The following is a 20,422-nucleotide window of genomic DNA, read 5'->3' as shown; positions in this document are numbered from 1 at the left end:
GTGCTTCCTCTTCTGTCCTGTTGTTTCAAGCTCTAGGGTCTGGGGTAAAGAGTTTGTAAATGACATATCTGCGTAGTTATTTCATAGTATTGGCCCAGAAATATTGTTTTGATACGTCCTGTTGTTTTGCGCTGAAATGGTAGAAGAAACGTAGTGTTCGGTTTAACTTCAAAAAAATAATAGTAATAATAAAAATAAATAGAAAAAAATTTTTATTAAAGTATTCATTTGGCTATAGTATGAGTTAGGAAATTAACAATTCTGTTTAAGTTGTTGGATTTTTGTCAAAAATATAGGTATACATATTTTGTAGATAGAAATTTAGGTCGACTTTTTAAATAGTGCATTTGTGATATGCATGAGTATGTGTGTGACTCCGGTTACTTATTAACTAGAAAATTCTTATAACCTTCTTTCTCTAAGGCCTCTGATCAGAACTTTAGACAGGCGTGTGCAGCATATTTCAAATTTTCCATGCTCTTGAAACATCGTAAATTTTCAGCAGTGACAGAGCCAAAAATAAACTTTTCCGATCTCACTGTTCGTTGCCACGGGAATTCATTGCTTTTTTTTTTTTTTTTCTTCATAACCTGAAAAAGCTTTGAGAACTAGCTGTTTCGTTTGCAATAATAGCGATAAATGCATAAGAAACAGTCTGAGAAGCAAAAATTATAAAGAAAAGAAGCGAGTTTTGTTTCATAATTTGAAACTATGGTAGACTTGCAAACTATGCAAACTAAAAATTGAAAGAGATTTGTAACTTCCTGCTGCAGTAGATTGATAATGTGCGAGATGGAACCTGTTCATCATCAACACTGAATACATAGCAAAAATGGTGTCTTATTATGTCTTAAAATTATTCTCTATAGGAATCAAAATTGAAACTCAAAGTTCTTCCGGTTTAGTTCCGGTTTCACTAGAAAAACAAAACAAGTTATTCTGCGGATAAGAATCCATATTTAAAAAAAAAAAAAAATAGTTTGTCGCCTTCTATTACCGTTTTCGCTGTATGGGTATCAATATTAAAACTGAACTAATAGTAGTGTTCTACCATTTTTGGTTGCAGTAAAAGAGTAAAGTCGGTGATTGAAACTATTCTTTCGGTACTGAAAACACTCCCTTTCTCTCTCTCTCTCTCTCTCTCTCTCTCTCTCTCTCTCTAATATCGGGTGTTCTAAAAATGGCGCTTACGAACACCAGAGCACTATTTCGCAGCTCAAAATAAAGCGAAAATCGTATATAATGGCATACCCTATAGGGCCTCCTTCAGCCACTATAGGGAATCAAAATTTTATTATGTGGCAACGTCGCAAATTAATTTGGAACCATTAGCATTGCTCTACGAATGAGTCAAGCAGTTAGATCGATTGTTATGTTAATAAGTGATGCTAGTGTCAACGTGTATCGACTTTAATTTCCATATGGAAAGAATTGATCTAACTAATTGGTAGATTGGTAATCTTCTCTAAGGTTCTTTATCTGCGACGTTGCCACATAGTGCAATTCGCATCTTCAGGATAGGTATTGACTTATATATTTCCCCCTTATTTTGATTTGTAGTATAGTACTGCGTAGTCCGTGGGCACCATTTTTAGAACACCATATATAAATTACTTCTCGTTATCTATTACTGATTTTCGCTATGATGATCAGCGTTGAAACCGGAAACCATAGATTCGTGTAACCCAGATAGTAGAGTGGAGCGAAAATATCAGATGTTCGAGTATCGAATTTTAATAGGACTCAGAATTTGCGTATTCGTGTGCTAATCAATGGAAAAGTAACGAAAAGAGTCACACGGTGGATCTTCAGTTCGCACGAACGGCCTACACGGTGGATCTTCAGTTTGTACAAACGGCCTAAATTTTGAAAAAAAAAAAAAAAATACAGAAAACATCAAAATTTACCTTTATGTAAAAAAATATACAGATTACTTTTTTCATTTCTTTAGCGTCTAAGTACTTTATTTTAGTTGTGTGAGATGATGTTTGTTAATAATTAGTTAGTGTGATTGATTTTGTACATTTTATTTTCATAATGATTTTCATATTGAGCCCATTTCTCAACGTTTTATTTTTTTAATAAAATGTCCCAAAACTCTCGCCTGTCAAGTTAGACCAACCACCAACACTAAAACAACCGGAACATATATCAGAATAATGGGCTATTTATGGGCTAAGTAGTTGCTCTAATCCCAATTTTTGGGCTCCAAACGTTTAGCGGGAAATCGGAATCAAAATGGAAAGTCTAGCTTGATATCAAGCTAGAACCCCACATACGGTTACAATGGTCCGATCGAAAAAATTCAAACGCGGGCTATTTATGAACTAATTAGCTGCTCTAATCCCAATTTTTTGCCTCCTATTGTTTAGCAGGAAATCGGAATTAAAATGGACGAGTCTAGCTTGACCTCAAACTAGAACCCCCATATGGTTACATGGTCCGATCGAAAAAATTCAAACTCCATAATTATGGGCTATTTATGAGCTAATTCGTTGCTCTAATCCCAATTTTTTGGCTCCTACTGTTTAGTGGGAAATCGTAATCAAAATGGGCGAGTCTAGCTTGACATCAAGCTAGAACCCCCCATACGGTTACGGTTACAATTGTCTGACAAAAAATTCGAACGCCAGAATTATGGGCTAATTAATTGCTCTAATCCCAGTTATTGGACCCATACTGTTTAGCGGGAAATCGGATTCAAAATAGGCGAGTCTAGCTTGCCATCAAGCTAAAAAAAACCATACGGTTACAATGGGGCTAATTTGTGCTCTAATTCAAAGTTCGGGGCTGCTACCGTTTAGCATGAACTCTATCAAATTGTGGGATTTGGCTTCTAGCTATAACCCTAGGGCTAAAATACGCCGATCAAAAGAATTCAAAACGTTGGAATTATGTGTTATTTGTGTGCTAATTAGTTGCTCTAATGTCGAGTTTTGTTCTTCTATCGTTAGCAAGAAATCTCATGCAACATTGGTATTGATTTTTAGATAAGGTGGGATGATAATTTCAAAGTTGCAGTGAGAAAACATCGATGTTTATTAACTGAAAATTGATTTATTTACACTCTCCGCAAATGTGTGTATATATATATATATATATATATATATATATATATATATATACTAGTAAATCTATGAATTCTCTTTTCACGTGTTTAAGTTCATTATGTTTGGAAGTAAGTAGTGTGTATATATAGAATTTATATAGTCAAAATCATATTATTTTTTAAATAATTTTTTTGTGGAAAGGAAATGCCTCTTCGCCGTTGCTGGGAGCCGCAGTGACACAGTGGTAGAGCGTTTACCTCTTGCATGTGATCCCTGGTTCGATCCCAGATCGCGCTAAGTGGTCTTTGTGGTTGAGAAACACCGTGTGTTTGGGTTTTATCGGGGTTCTCCCATTTCCTCCGACTTTATTCATTCCACCATTTCTTTCATTTCTTATTATCACCGTCTGCCTTAACTTATAGATCACTCAACACAAAAAATAGGAGGCATTACATTCGGAATGAGCCTCGTAATATAACTTAAACTATGCATAACATTGAACAAATAATAATCAGAAATAATATCTTTGAAATGGTCTTGTGATTTTTCTGCACCATGCCTACAGAAAAAGGCATCGCTCATTTTACTTTTCCACTTTGAATTAGTTTAATAAAAATTTTACCAAAATGCAAGTGGGGCACAAACTTTACCCTACTCTTCGAAAACTACTCCAAATAGAGTTACGGTTTATGCAATATCTTTATCATAGATGAGATTACCTGTATATTTCTTAAAAAACTAAAGCCTCCACAAATGTTAAAAAAAAAAAAAAAAAAAAAAAAAAAAAGAGGTACGGGAAGGAAATGGAATATCTAGTTTAACGATCCACGATTACTAACCGAGGCTAACGGAGACGGTGATAATAAGAAATGAATGAAATGGTGGAATGAATAAAGTGGGAGGAAACGGGAGAACTCCGATAAAACCCAAGCACACGGTGTTTGTCAACCACAAAGACAACTTGGCGCGATCTGGGATCGAACCAGCGATCACACGCGCAAGAGGTAAACATTCTACCGCTGTGCCACTGCAGCCCCCAGCAACGGCGAAGAGGCATTTCCTTTAAACAAAAAAATATTTTAAAAATAATATATTTCACTATATAAATTCTATATACACACTATTTACTTCCAAACATAATGATCATAAACACGTGAAAAGAGAATTCATGGATTTGCCAGTATATATATATATATATATATATATATATATATATATATATATATATATATATATATATATATACAGGGTGTTTCAGATAAAACGTCCAATGCTTATAAATCCGAAACGGCTGAGAATAAAAAGATAAAACAAAAACTGAGATAGGAAAATGTCATAGGGCGCATCACATGGTGTTGTTGTGGTGACCCCCAGGGCCCTCCTTCAAGGGGGCCCAGGGTCCAACTTCAAATTTTCAAATAGAAACATATATTGAATCATACCTCATTCAATAGAGTACTTGAAAAACGAAACAACTTTTGTAGGAAACAATTTTCGATTTGGGCCACCGTTTTTAAATAGTCGCAAAAAGTGGGTCCTATATCAGATAAAACGTCCAGTGCTTCTAAATCCGAAATGGTTGAGAATAAAAAGATGAAACAAAAACTGAGATAGGAAAATGTCATAGGGCACATCACATGGTGTTGTTGTGGAGACCCCCAGGGTCCTCCTTCAAGGGGGCCCAGGGGCCAACTTCAAATTTTCAAATGGGGACACATATTCAATCATACCTCATTCAATAGCACTTGAAAAACGAAACAACTTTTGTAGGAAACAATTTTCGATTTTGGCCACCGTTTTCAAATTGGCCGCAAAAAGTGGGTCCTGTATCAGATAAAACGTCCAGTGCTTATAGGCCTAAATCAGAAACGGCTGAGAATAGAGAGATGAAACAAAAACTGAGATAGAAACGATGATAAAGCATATCAGGTGGTGTTGTTGTGGTGACCCTCAGGAAACTCCGTGAAGGGGACCCAGGTCCTACCTTCAAACTGATACAGGACTTTTGGCGCCATTTAGAAAACGGTGCCCCAAATCGAAAATTGTTTCCTACAAAAGTTGTTTCGTTTTTCAAGTACTATTGAATGAGGTATGATTCAATATGTGTTCCCATTTGAAAATTTGAAGTTGGCCCCTGCCCCCTTGAAGGAGGGCCCTGGGGGTCACCACAACAACACCATGTAATGCGCCCTATGACATTTTCCTATCTCAGTTTTTGTTTTATCTTTTTATTCTCAGCCGTTTCGGATTTATAAGCACTGGACGTTTTATCTGAAACACCCTGTATATATATATATATATATATATATATATATATATATATATATATATATATATATATATATATATATATATATATATATATATATATATATATATATATGCATTCGAGGAGAATGCAAATAAATCAATTTTCAGTCAATAGACATCGACGTTTTCTCACTGCAACTTTGAAATTATAATCCCACGTTATCTAGAAATCAATTCCAACCTTGCATGAGATTTCTTGCAAACGGTAGAAGAACCAAAATCGACATTAGAGCAACTAATTAGCACACAAATAACCCATAATTCCGACATATTAATTATTTGTTCAAAGTATTATAGCACTAGGTTTATAGCTAGAAGTTAAGCCAAATCCCACAATTTGATAATGAAAAAATGAAATGAAATTTTGAGTTTTACGTCCCACGGTTATGCCGTATTTGATAATGAATTCGTGCTAAACGGTAGCATACACAAACTCGGAATTAGAGCACCAATTAGCCCATAAATAGCCCATAATTCTGGTTTTTGAGTTTTTTCGATCGGTGCATTGTTACCGCATGGGGAGGTTAGCTTGATGTCAAGCTAGACTCGCCCATTTTGATTCCATTTTCCCACTCAACAGTAGTAGCCCAAAAATTGGGATTAGAGCAGCTAATTAGCCCATAATTCTGGCGCTTGAATTTTTTCGATCGGACCATTGTAACCGATTGGAGGGTTCTAGCTTGATGTCAAGGTAGACTCGCTCATTTTGATTCCGATTAACCGCTAAACATTAGGAGCCCAAAAATTGGGATTAGAGCAACTAATTAGCCCTTAAATAGTCCATTATTCTGAGATATGTTCCGGTTGTTTTAGTGTTGGTGGTTGGTCTAACTTGACACGCGTCCAAAAATCACCAGGAAGAGGTGGCTGCAATTCGAGTTGCAGTCACACCTTACCCAACCATATTATAATTAGTGTGTGTTAAATTATGTTGATTTAGTCAAAGACATTGTCTTAAATTCATTTTTTTAAATCAAAGTTTGTTATTGTAAGTCTTGAGAACAAAATTACTCTAGTGTAGCTATCTCTTGTTTTCCTGTCTGCACTCTTCTTGCAGTCTCTGCGACAAGTTTGACACATCTTTCAATTTTTTTTTTTATTCCGGTTCATTGCTAGAACGTGGGGTCCCTGGTTCGATTCCCGGGCAAATAAATTTGTGGTAAGACAACATCGTGTCCGTGGGTTTTCTGGGGCTACTCCCGTTTCTTCCTCTTTCTCATTCCACCGATTGTATAATTATTCACTTGCTTTAATCATCGTGTCCCTTAGCCTAAAAGCGCACAATCGTGGGACGTCAATCTGAAAGATTTCATTTTATTGTCGTTTTCTTTCTCGCTTGTTGGTTTGTCTGTTTCAGCCATTGCACTGAAAGATAATTACAAAGTTTATCAGAATATCAATATGTTAGAATCACAGGAAAGATAAGCTCCATGTTTCTTTGATGCGGGATTGTCAGAGTATAATCACCTGTAAAACTCGTCGTTTAAATATTTAAAAATATATGTACCATTTTTATATTGTCAAACAGGGTTTTGTTAACCGTTTTTGTATAGGCTGTGTTGAAAAACTACGCATGGGAAGACGAATAAACGTAAAATATATTTGAAATATTCAATATGTAGTATTTTGATCAAGAAATGTCACACCAAGAATCAAACAAATGAACGTTCGAACTCGAGCAGTGAACGTCATTAATCAGCTATAAAATTGTGCTGCAATGCTACGGGGCTGATATTTCGGCTGCTTCTGGGTCGCCAGATCAGTTTGGGTCACCAGGTCAGACCGAGTTTGAAAAACGAAACCCAGACCCGAATGACTCGGACGAAAGTCGTGACCTGGTGATCTATTGCGACACTACACAGAGGACAATTCAATCGCTGTAAACTAAAAATTCCTGTAAATTGTTTTATGATAGAAGAACCTAAACCAAAAATTTGCTGCAACTTGTTTTATTAATTTATTTGAGTTCTAGCACCGAGGCTATTGAGACGAAACCTACTGTTTAAAATTAGGTCCGAACCACATGCACAGAAAGTAGATGCCTTAATCACTCGGTACGAGTAGGGACTTCTCTGCTGTAATAAGCAACGACATAGAAAGGTTTTTCTTTCTTTCCTTTTTCAATTAAAAGAAGAAGTGAGACTAATTTTTTTTTAAAAAATGAGAAAGTTTCAGGAAATGCATTTTGTATCAGAGAAACTGATCAGTTTATTTGATTCATTTGCAGTTTCTATAATTAACCTCGGTTAAATTATGTTAAGTGAATATATAATTTTGGTAACGCCAGATGAAACTTCTCTTGGTACGAGAGAACTGTGAATCATAGGCTATAAAAGCTGAAAATGTATCATAACTTTCATGTTGTTTTACTTTTCACGAGCTTCAGAGCATAACATGCCACGTGCTTTTAATGTAACGAACCGTTAAGCATGAGTAAGTATTTTGGGAATCTGTTATAAGCAAAGCATCTCAGTATTCCGTTCGTCAGTTTGAAGTGTTTCTTGTTGGGTGTGAAGAAAAGTTCTATCCACACGTTCAAGCATGTGTCAACAATACTTTTGATCTGTTACCCTTTGAAACTAATGTCAGTTTTTTCCTTTAATATTTGGCAACCAACATAGTAATTAGTTTCAATTGACTAACACTGTATTTTATTTCATCATTTCATGCGGATGGCATATTTGTGTAATTTTACTGGAAGGATGAAATATAACTTGGAAACATTATGAAGCTGGTGGTTAATTCAAGGGTCTTCGACCTATTAACTCACTTTTAACTGTTTTCGTAGATGAAACCGTTGAATATTGAGAGCTTCGACAGAGATATGAAAATTTCATACGTATATTCGTGTTCTGCGTTGAATGACTCGGACGCCTACCATTCATACAAAGGGTCTGTGGTTCGATTTTAATCTTGTCATTTTGTGAACGTTATCATGGTAGACTTTGGGTGATATCAATAAAACGGAGAAGTTACTCATTACGCCCAATTTTGAAGTAGTTACTCGCATTGGTATCAATAAAAAGAGAACTGAGCACTAGTCGTCTCGGCTGACCTCGAAGAAGTCCCGCCCCTCTAGAGTAACCACACCTCTGTTCTCGAGCCGAGTAACTACTACGCGTTTGATATCAATAAAAATCAAAGACTCCTCTGTGATGCTAGTAACTTCTCCAAATTTGTGGAGCAAGCTAAATAGGTGACTCCGTGCGAAATATGGCAGAGTATATGATTGTTTTACTACTTAGAAAAATTTATAAACTGCATAGAAATGTTGGAAATGGAGATTACAAAAAGCATTATAAGTTTATGAAAGAAAATGTAGTGATTAGCACAACATTTTTTAAGGAGAATCAACCGAAATTCGGGGTGGTGGACTACGTAATGATGAAAAGATGCGGGTTTTCTTCAAGGGCGCCGATCCTGTTGGGGCCCGGGCCCCCCAAAGCTCATGTGGGCCCCCTATTGTATTTATGAATATACAATATTTGGCATAATTAGAGTGCAATTTGTCTTAAAATCCCGATATATAGACCTTCTGCATCTGAATGCCCTCCCCCCCCCCCAAATTTACAGAGAAATCGGTGCCCTGGGTTTTCTTGCGTTACGTGAGTGATCCGGGATTCCATGTCGGAATGTCAGGGGATTCTGGTGTGGCTCAAAGTACTGTCTATGACTACCTGAAAATGGATTGTTTCCGGAAGTGTGCGTAATATACAAACAGCAAAGGCAGAGTGGCAAGAACAATATACATTTCCGGGTGCTATCGGAGCACTTGACTATATACAAGTGGCATTAAAGAAACCTAGTATTTTGGAGAGTAATACGTTAATAGGAAGAGCTATTTCGTGGCTAAGCGGTTAGCGTACATGCCTTTGGCATAGGAGACCCGCGTTCGATTCCCGGCAGGAGCTCATGTGGTTTGGATTCCACGTTAATCAGTGGGTTCTTTCTCATATAGGCACGCTACTGAAAAGGACGTTAAACTAACAATCAACTCAACTCAACGTTGATATAAAGGGTGTATACATGAGAATGTATTTTGTTTATGTCAAGGCGAAAGGGGACACGTATGGTGTGGAAAATGCAATCAGATGGACGTGATTTATGACGTGGGTGGCTGGACTTTTTTAAAAAAGAAAACAAAGGAGCCAAGTGTCTGATTTCGTTCTTAAAGCCAAACAATCTACAAAGACCTTGGACAACACGTGATATGTGCTTGTCGTGTTAATCTTGATATTGCTGGATTCCAATCAACATCCATCAGCTCAAATAGGTTCATTCCCATGGTTTCAGTATTACTTTCTTCTTTCCTTTTTTTTTTATTTTTTCTTCTTTTTTATTTTTGTTTTATTCTCGCTCCAATATTAAAGATTCTCTTTTGAATTTGTGTCTCAGTCGTAGATGTATTTGATATTTCGTTGCATTTCACTGTAATTACCTTCAAAGTTTCGGCTTTCCTTCGTTTACTTTCTGGTAGCTGTGACTTTGAAAGTACCACTGGAAACTCTCTTAAAATATCCACAAATGCACTTTGGCTGAAGCTATCGTTGCTACTTGCCCGTTTCATGGCTTTTAAGATACTACGCCATAGGTTAAAAACAACGAAATGACTGCACGATGAATGGGAGAAATGAGTAATCACTTCTTTTATTGATACGACTCAGTGCTACGTGCAGAGGAAGCGCGAGTAAACGTTCATAAATCTGGAGCAGACTAGACCTGAGTAGTGGCTTGTTTTATTGATACGAAATTGAGGGAGGAGATTACTCCAGGCGTAGTTACTCCGATTCTCGAGCAGGACTTCTCAGGAGTAGTTACTTATTTTTATTGATATCACCCTTTATCACAGCTTTCCTGTTTTCTTCAACCTGTTTTCATTTCATTAATTCTTATTGACGATTCAACTGGGTTTATATCCGTCTATTTTAACCAAAAGGGTGTAATTGCCTGACGTTAAACTAAAGATTTCATTCTTTTTTTTATTTTAACGAATGATGTACTTTGTGATGAATTACATAGTGTGGCAATAAAAAAAACGAGACTGGGTGTGTAAAAAAATAATAACAAGTGGAGTGAACTTATCTCGCTTTATTCAGAGTAGAAGTCTCCTTTGTCCACTCCATTTTTTCATGATCCCAAGTCCTGGAGTTTAACGGTGTTCATGGTTCTTATCACTACTTTCTCGATAGTGAAAACATCGTCAAAAAACAACCCGGCATCGTCAAAAAAAACTTTTAATGTAGGGAAAAGAAAGTAATCACATGGGGATAGATCTGGCGAGTGTGCGGGTCGAGATAACAAACCCTTTTTGAGGCAAAGACTCACGAATAATCACTGTTTTATATGCTGGGGATAGGGCACAAAACATGCACACAGCTTCCGTTTCTTTAAATCTTCCGTTATTATTTGATACACAATCTTTTTATTCGTTCTGTTTGAATCAGATATTACCCTGAGACGTCCATTTCGGCAAATTAAAATAATATTCCGATCTTGTCAATCATTTCAGTTGTTTGGACTTGGGTGCTCGTCATCTTCCACAGACTCTGTGCCAGCACTTCCATGCTATTCAAAAGTACGGCAACAAGAAAGACAATTGTGCCCACAAATATTTTCCAACGTCTCAAATGTTTATGTTAGAATTTTCTTTAAGCGCGCACAGAAATTGATATTCATTCATTGTTCTATTGTTAAAATTTGTGATTTATTTATTTAAGGATAAGTATTTTCCACAGGTCATGTCAGATTCTATTTAATATTCTCTCTTAGAAATGTAGATCCCTGAAAATGTTAATATGAATTTTTAAGAAACAAAATATTATACTCATGTAGTAATCGCCTTGTTTTGTGTTTCATTGCAGCTAGAGAAACTGATAGGCAAAAACTACTTCTTGAACATGTCAGCTCGTGATGCCTTCAGAGCTTATGTCCGAGCATATGATTCCCATCATTTGAAGAATATTTTTGATGTTCAAACGTTGGATTTGACGAAGGTGGCTGCTTCCTTCGGCTTCCGAGTACCACCAGCTGTTGACTTAAGTATCCTTTCAATGTTGAAAACATCCTAAAGTGAATGGGTGGTTTGATATTTATTTTAACAATACTCGCAGAATTTATATTTGGCTTTAAATATTATAATATCTAAAGTGGAATGGTTTATTTGCATAGTTTAATAGATCAGTTGGCACTTGCATAGCAGCCAAATGCTGTAGAGCCAAACTTTACTTACATGTTTGTATGGTATTATTTCGTTGACTGTCTTAATGAAGCATCGAGAGCAACCAGGGTACATTTTTGCACACGTTATTTCTTTCATATTTGTAGTACTCTTTTAACAGACAGAGAAGATAAAAATAGAATAAAAACAATAATATTTTAGAATCTAAGGTATGCGTACTTTTAACAGCTCACTTCAACCGTATTCGGTGATAATTGGATTTGAATTATTATTTTTATTCTAAAAGATCATAATCGTACTTACAGGTTATTTAAATTTGAAGTAAGACCAATTTAGTGCAGTAAGCTTCACATATGATGATAATGAAACAGAAGTATAGATTTTAACTGATATGTTTTCCCATTTTTTTCGATATAAGTGTTAGTTGAAATGCTATCACACACTGCTAAACAATTAATCTCGTTTCTTTCCTCTTAGATATTTTTGAGGTTCATATAGGTATGGATTAGCTTGCGTACCGAGTGTTTAAAAAAGAAAGAGCAAATTTCAAGATTTTTTTTCCCATGTGAATTATATAACGCAAAAACACGTTTTGCACATGACTTTATACAAGGAAGTCTAAAGTTTGGTCTGTGGTCCATTATTTCACACTTGCCACATACGAGTTAACTGATTTCGAGTTACTAAATTCACAGCTTTCACTATTCGATTTCTTAAATCTTGAAGATTAGTAGACTCAAGTGGAGCACATACTCTGTGTGGCAATCAAGAAAGCATTTACAACTGAGGAGAAGTACCTTTGGCACGTGAAGATTATATTTCTTTCTGTGTAATGTATGTGGAGCTTTTGGGAACTTGTCTTAGGTATTATAAATTTAGTTGTAAGTTTACTGGGTAGAATATTAAATTTATTATTTTAGATTTTTGAAAAAAAAAAAAAAAAAAAAGATAATATTTGTCAAATTTAAAGGTACATTATAGTCTTATACACAAAGTACAGATACGAAAGTGATAACTTCTTTGCCGAGAGTAGGCAAAAGTACTTGAATACAAGATAGCTTATTTTATTTGTATTGGAAGTTACATTCTATTACCAATTTCAAACGCATTATTGATAAGGAAAATCTTAGCATACGAGAAATTTCAGATTTTCCATTATTGGAATTACGGACATAATGGAGGACATCCATATGGCAATCAAAATTTTACACAAAATAGTACGGATAAACACAAACAGTTTTATCATTTTTCTAGAATCCAGATGGTTTCTACGTAATAAAAAGGTCTGGAGACAATACAAGAAGAATTCATTTGATTTATTTCTAGAGCCTTTTCTGTTTCAAGTGTGCCCCTGCCGACGCTGTTGTCGATGTAAGTTGCCCCATGTCTCCCTCGAAAGAGGTGGGACAAGTTGCTGTGGCCGAGAACCTTTAATAGTTGGATACAGACACGGTTGGCACATTGAATTATTTCACTGGCTTCGCAGTGCACTGTCTTGTTAGCCATTCTAAGTAGCCTACGATCTCCACTCGTCAAGATCACATGACTGAATGACAAACTGGCAACAAAGCCTAGTAGGTCATTCACTTCTTTTCCTAAAGTAAAGGCAAGTTTTCCTCCATAAGAGGGCAGCGGAGGTGGGTTCGAAATATGTTTCACATATTTTCCGAGGGCACACTTGAAACAGAAAGGCTTTAGTTATTGCCAGTTGTCATACAAGAGACAAAGTAACTTGTTTTTTAAGAAATACCCTGAAGAAATTGAGTGTCTCTAATTGCAGACATTCACTTGAATTTTATTACTTATTGTATAATGATTGTGAATAGTTTAAATACGGATATGATGCAGATCTGTTATTACGGATTCTCATTTAAACCAAAGATTTTTTTTTTTTCAGTTCGATGAGAAAATAGTTTTCCTTAATGTAATCCCAGATGTGAACAGTAGCAAAGGCGCGAGACCAAGAAAGAGGAAAGGTGGTGGTGGATATGGATCGTACAGAACTTTGAATAAACAAGTGGAGAAATCAACGATATACAGGCAGAAACCTATGAAGACTTACAAGAAAGATAACAGACAGTTCTCAAGATAACACTGTTTTGAATTCAACAGAAGGAACTATTTTTGGAACAACTTGTGAAGGGGGGTTCTTCATGTGCAGTGGCCACCTATAAAGCATGCATGACAAGATACATGGAACGATGTAACGCTTGTCTTTGTGCGTGGTTGGTGAACCGGAGCTTGTTTTCATTAGATTAGCTTCTGTTGATGTTCAGAAAGGCAGTGTATAAACACTCACTTTTTTCTTGTGCACTTTTCAGAATGAATGTATAAAGAATATCATTGTGGATAAATTATTATTGGAAACAATAAAATAAGATAGACATTGATTTTTCTTCAAGTTTACTTCATAAACTGATTTCCATATTGTATACATACTCATAAAATTAGGCATCTAACTGAAGTTTCCAAAGGAAAAATACTAAATACGGATGTGAAACATACAAGTAATCCTTTTCTTGTGAAATATGTTTCTAAAGTTTGCTATTAAGGGCGTTGGCACTCTACTCAGAATTACTAAAAAACGCAATTTATCGAAATGATCTGAGTATATAACATTATAGCAATATATTTAAAAGTAGTAATGATTAATTTTATGTTGATATAATCAATATGCGCTTATATAATTAATTAATAATTAATTAAAATTTGTTCCAATTTAGAGCAATAATTAATAAAAATTTCGTTCCAAAACTTGAATATGTTATTCCCTGATTATTATTGATTAGAATGAAATGGTATTAAATTTTTCTTGAAGCTTGATTTGTTTTCAATTATCTTAAGAACTAGATATTGGAATGAAAAAATGCAACTAAACTGCACACCACAGCGCAAATCCGTTTTTTGATCACTTATATTTGTCGAAAGAGGCCAGCGATCTTCAACATTTATATATCGTTCTAAACACTGAAATGTCTTCTTCCTCTCGATATTATACTTCATCATGTACTACCAACGTACTTTATGTATTTCGAGAATAAATGCACAAAGTGTTAACATTTTAAAAGGAACATCTGTACGCTAGCGCCACTCGCATTTTCGACGGGATGTTCTACAACTACAAGGTCCTACTATCACCTATTTCGCAGTGTAGCTAACGAGTTGAAGGTGTTACCAATCAGGCGTGAGCTGTTATACTGCAAATACATAATGGCTCGTAAACGACCTTTATCAAAAACCAGAAAACGAAATAAGCGCTCAAAATCTGCTCGAGCCGCAGCTAAACGTCGCAAAACTGAAATTGTTGTTTCTGTTGATGATTCTTTTCCATGTTATCAAGAACAAGGAACCGCTGAAGATTCAATACAGCATGATGAAAGGTAAGATTGTATATATATATATATATATATATATATATATATATATATATATATAAGCTTCGTGTTACTGGAGTATGTTAGTAAATAACTCTTTATATTCGTTTTACTTATTATTTAATGTATATTTACATTATTTTTGTCTCTGGTTTTTAATTATGTTTTGTTTTCGTTGTTTAGCATCTGTTCTCAGTACCTACCAGTTTCTATATACAATCTAATATACTGACTCACTATTTAGACTGGGACGGAATATTGTATTACATTTAATACTCTCTCACTGTGAACCAAATAAGGGTACCATTGTACTGTAAGTTATTTCAATAAATTAGAGTGCTAAGAACAGTGGCTCGCAAGGATACCCGTGAACCGTACGCCATACCAGGAGGGGGGTCTATCTTCGAAATCTTGGTTTACGTAGGTATAATATTTGTCAATTAGGATCGGACAGTAAGCAAGATATAAATAGTGTTGACGATTAAATAATATAATAATATTCACATGTGAGAATCATTTTCGTTCTGAAATATTCCATGGTACGTATAAAATTTGTGCATGTCATTTTGTTGGATCTTTAGCACAATATAATAATAATTTATTGTTAATGGACTAGAGATTATGTGGAATTAATTATGATGATACATATCATGACAATGAGCGATGTATACAAATATGATGTTGATTAAAGAGAAGAAGTACGATTATAATTACATGCCACTTGGTCCTCAAACATATTTGTCAAATAAAATATTTACTTTTGCAAAACTGAGATAGGCAGCTTCAGAACTGCGTAAACTGATGAGCAACTAGTTATATAATGCAGTATAACTATATGGATATTGTTCATGGGTGGACAACTTCACACTATCCCTCCTCTCTCTAAATTATTTCTAGTATAAAAGAACTCTTTCGGAAATAATAATTTTAGCAACTAACCTAAACTAACGATTTGAGGTGAAAAATCTGAAAATCGGACGGGTAAGTGTGAAGTTCCTTATTTCATTAGTTTGAATAATAATAATAATAAGTGTCATCTATCAGTTATGAGTACATCCTATCTCGTAAACGGTACGGTGGGGAAGAGATGAACGAATAATTTCTCTGCTTTGCACATCACGTGACTGACTAGCTTCGGGTTAGAATTCCAAGAATTGAGAAGCAAGCAAGCAAACGAGGGGATCTGATAAGACTTTTTTTTCATTTGTGCTGCACAGAGGGTTTTCACATTGGAATTGGCATGTCATTTCTACTCCCCCTCCTGCCGGATTGGTTTTCCTGTCTTGTTCCGCCAAAATGTTTCTAACTTGTAAGTGTTGACTCAGCCGCGGGCATTTCAGGTGCCATAGTAGGGTATCTGTTTCGCTTTCTTTCTTTCAAGGCATGGTAAAAACGCCAGTCGGGAATCATATTCGCAAGCTCCCGCATCGTAGGCTATGACTTGAATGATTTTTTTTCTCTAGAATTTATTTACATGTTGTACTATAGCAAGCAATTTATGCAGCTATTTAATTCACTTGGGTACTGGCTACTATTTAATTCTACAGCGGAAAAAGTTGTGTAGAAACCAAGGATGTAGCTAGGGGGAGCACGGGGTCCAAATCTTGACTTGCCTTCCAAATATTTAAACTAGTATATAAATACTAGTTTGCTATTTATACTACTAGTTTAGTATATATGCCCCCCCACCCAAATCAGAGCTCTGGCTACGTTCCTGGTAGAAACTAAAAAAAAATGTAATTGCTGAGAATTTTGAAAGTCCGAAAACGTGATTCGCAAAAAAAAAAAAAAAAAAAAAAAAAAAAAAAAAATTGACGCGCAATTACCAGCTTTGATGATTATTGCATCACAAAAGTGGTATGATAGAAGAAAAAATTCATTCCTCAGTGAGATCCGACTTTTCCAACTTCTAAAATGTGGAATTTGCTATTTATTTTTCTATAGGAGTATTTTTTTTCATTTGCTCAGAATTTTCTGGGATGGGTTGGGTAAGACCCCCGTCCATCTGCACGTCTCTATATATATCACGTAGCTATCATTGTATCACAATGATGCCTCTGAAACTTCTGGATTAATTTTAGATTTCCAAACTATGCTATGCATAAGAAATTGAAGTCCTTTAGAACGGCTGTGTCCGTCCGTCTGTCTATCTGTCAACAGGTATCACAGCAAAAACGGTAAGAGCTATTTTCATACAATTTAAGCGGTAAAAACTATCGACAAGTGGTTTTCGGGAATCGATTCAGCATCCCAGGAACAGATTCCATCTCCTTCAAAAACCTCCTACTTAAACCGAAAGTGGTCGATTTTTACCACTTCCTGTTTCAACAGTAATAGTCATAACCCAGAAACGATAATATCTAGCGTCAAACGGTTCTCAGAAATCGATTCAAGGTGTGAAGGAAACAAAACACTTCGACTTCTGTATTTCCACTAAAACCGGAAGTGGTAGAAATTCACTACTACTTCCGGTTTCAATATTGATTTTCATTGACATAAAACTGTAAGAGTTATCGACAAGCAGTTTTCAGAAATCGATTCAGCATCCTAAGAATATGTCCTATCTCCTTCACCAATCTTCAAGTTAAAACGGAAGCTATACAAATCGGCCAATTCCGGTTTCAACAGTATTTGTCATAAGTCAAAAACGGTAAGAGGTATCGACAAGAGGTTTCTGAGAATCGATTCATCGTTCCAAGAATAGGTACAATCTCCTTCGACAATCTTCTATTTAAACCAAAAGTGGTAGAAATCAACTACTTCCGGTCTCTACTATTTTCAGTTTTACTATGTAATTTGTATAGTTTGGAAGTCTACCGTAGTTTCACACTGTGGAACGATACTCACTTGTTTCTTCTTTCAGAGACAATCGTCAATCGCAGAATTGATATGTCATGCTCCACTAATTGAAATCAAGCGAAATTCTTTTAAAATTCTTATAATTTATGTGTGGATGGATACACATTGAGTAAGTAGAGAAAATTACGAGAATTTCTGGGAGCCTATCAGTTTTGTGGATTCATGTAATTATAAAATATGTTTCAACTCTACGATTCCAGGTTGTCTCGAAACTTCATTTTTACATATTTCGCAAACATATACCTCGACAAAGATAATTTTGAAGGATATGTTTAATAAACATTCCTTTTAATATTTGTAGGAAAAGTAGCTATTTGTGCTTACAATATCGCTTACAAATTTCAGTTCACCCTATCCTGTTTCAAGAATACTTTACATTATTTTTCATATTAGGTCAGTTCAGATGAAAGTACTTTATTGAAGTATCCTCCCGCGGACAGCATGGGAATTCGATTTATGAAGAACATCGCCGCAACCGTCTAACGTCATCCACGTTCGGTAAAGTTGTGAAACGTAAAGATCACACTTCGTGCCATGTGTTGGTGAAAGACATTTTACACAAGAGAAATCTATCGACACCATCAATAGAATACGGAAGAAATCATGAAGATGTTGCTCTACGAAAGTTTGCGGAGGAGAAGAATGTGACAGTAGAGAAACGAGGATTATATATTGATTCTAAGTACAGTTTCTTAGCTACTAGTCCAGATGGTAAGAAATATTTTTCAACTTCTTTGTTGATATAATATAATAATTGTTTAACTCTAATAAGTACTGTTTGTTCAGTGTGCTATAATTAGAGGTATTAACTGAATCTGAACGAAACCAAACCACTTCCTTTTTGTTTATGGAAAAGGGACAGACAGATTATTATATTACTTTTAAAAAAATCTTTTCATTCTAGTCTATCAATTAATTCCCTCCTAATCATATTTCAGGATAAGTAGTAGAAGATGATGCGTTAGTGGAAGTAAAGTGTGTTCCTTCACTCAGAAATAAGGATGTCACTGAAGAGATAAAGAAAAAGAAAGGGGCATTTTTCTTAGAGCCCTTCCAGACGGAACTATAGGACTAAATACTAACAGCGACTACTACTACCAAATTCAGGGCCAGTTGAATATTACAAAATTAGACAAATGCTTTTTAGTTGTATACATTGATGATAAGTCACCTTTACACATTGTGGAGGTAAGAAGAGATGAAGAATTATGGGAAAATGTTATGCTACCGAAACTTATACGGTTTTTTAAAGAGTGTATTCTTCCTGAGATAGTAGATTCTATGGTACAACGTGGGATGCCCTGCAGAGACCCGGAATATATCCTAAGTGCTCAAAGCAAGATCGCCAAGAAAAAAGACAATGATCGAGCAAAGATGAAATAGGTGTAATAATGTACATACTTACTGCAACGAATTTGTGTTCTAAATAATCGTGTTTAGCATGTGTATATAATTATTGTTACTATTATTGTATATTTGCAGTTCGTTAATTACTCTTGTAATGTTTTATAATACTGCTTGTATCGTGTTATTCGAAATGCTGGAAAATGCCATGATTTACTGGATCATGGTTAGGAAATATAACCATGTGTGTTTATTTGTTGTTTTTGTATTATAGTTAAGCTGTGTATGTATTTGAATTTGTTCATGTTGATGTACTTGTTAATATTGAATAAAGTAACTTAGGGTATTATTATATGATATAAAGACTCAAAATAGAGAACTAAGAATGATCTAAATAGTGTAAATAATTTATAAAATGAAAATTATCATTGCAACACTTTATTTTTACTCAAATATTCTGTTACATATTTTTTATTCACATAGACTCTTATGTACTTATGTTACTCTCAAATAACCACTTAACATTATTTCCAAGTTCCAAGTTTTTAAATGTAGTTTATAATGTAGTAACTGTATTCTTGCGCTGAATAACCAAACAATCATACCATTATTTGTATTTTAGTATAAATAAAGAAATCGCTAGTCTGACTAGCCCCAGGTAACTGGGAAAGCAGCCAAGAAGACATTGTACCAGTGTTTCTCAAACTGTTTGGTAACAACTCCCAAAATCGGTAAAATATCAAGGAGTTTGTAAGTTTAAAAATATTCATTCGTAAATGACTTTGTGACATTAGTATTATACAAAGAGGAGACGTCGTAACTTTTACTGACTTCTAAAGCGGGTCTAGAGGTAAATTGTTTGAGAATCACTGTGTTACACATTCTTGGCGGTCACAAGCCCGGTGAATGCTGAGCGACAGTTGCCGATTGCTTTTCCTGTCATTTGTATTTTGTGTATATCTTTATGTAGAGAGGATAGAAGTGTGAAGGGGAGATCGACCAGTAGGGTCAGTGAGCGCGAAGTACGTCAGGGAAGAATGAACATCTCCGCTCTATAGGACGAGTTTTTTGGAGTGAGTGACAGCTTCTACACGGGGAGGGTTACTGATCGCGCGTTGAACAGAAGAAGGATGGGTATACCACCATTGAAAGAACTCCCCCACCACGGTTAGTGCTATAGATATAGACTGCTGCTACCAAACATGTTCTTCTAATTACTTGGTTCTCAAGACAAGTTTTTGGGCCATTCTTTTTCCTTGAAATCCCATCCTTTCAATTCGTATTTGATGCTTTTGTATTTCAAGGCG

General features: G+C 35.4%; 1 protein-coding gene and 1 long non-coding RNA gene across 4 annotated transcripts in view; both read left to right on the top strand.

Annotated features, from left to right (window-relative positions):
* pit (probable ATP-dependent RNA helicase pitchoune) overlaps window positions 1-13,928 on the top strand; it is an 87,343-nt gene extending 73,415 nt beyond the window's left edge. For both annotated transcript variants that reach the window (XM_081729159.1, XM_081729158.1), the window contains exons 11-12: window positions 11,222-11,399; window positions 13,473-13,928. In XM_081729159.1, coding sequence (XP_081585285.1) covers window positions 11,222-11,399; window positions 13,473-13,630 — 336 coding nt within the window. In that variant the 3' untranslated portion in view covers window positions 13,631-13,928. The remainder of the gene's footprint in view (window positions 1-11,221; window positions 11,400-13,472) is intronic.
* A 149-nt stretch (window positions 13,929-14,077) lies between these two features.
* LOC145663027 (uncharacterized) lies at window positions 14,078-19,800 on the top strand. 2 transcript variants are annotated; one of them, XR_014127138.1, is made up of 3 exons: window positions 14,078-14,918; window positions 18,165-18,482; window positions 18,710-19,800. It is a non-coding gene; the product is annotated as an uncharacterized LOC145663027 (long non-coding RNA). The 2 variants fall into 2 exon arrangements; XR_014127139.1 differs by lacking the exon at window positions 18,165-18,482.
* Window positions 19,801-20,422: the final 622 nt, after the last annotated feature.

Source organism: Thermobia domestica, chromosome 10 (assembly GCF_964235325.1).
Source record: "Thermobia domestica chromosome 10, izTheDome1.hap1.1, whole genome shotgun sequence".
Lineage (NCBI taxonomy): Eukaryota > Metazoa > Arthropoda > Insecta > Zygentoma > Lepismatidae > Thermobia > Thermobia domestica.
The sequence above is the reverse complement of the archived record's forward strand: the minus strand, read 5'-3'. Positions and strand labels throughout refer to the sequence as shown.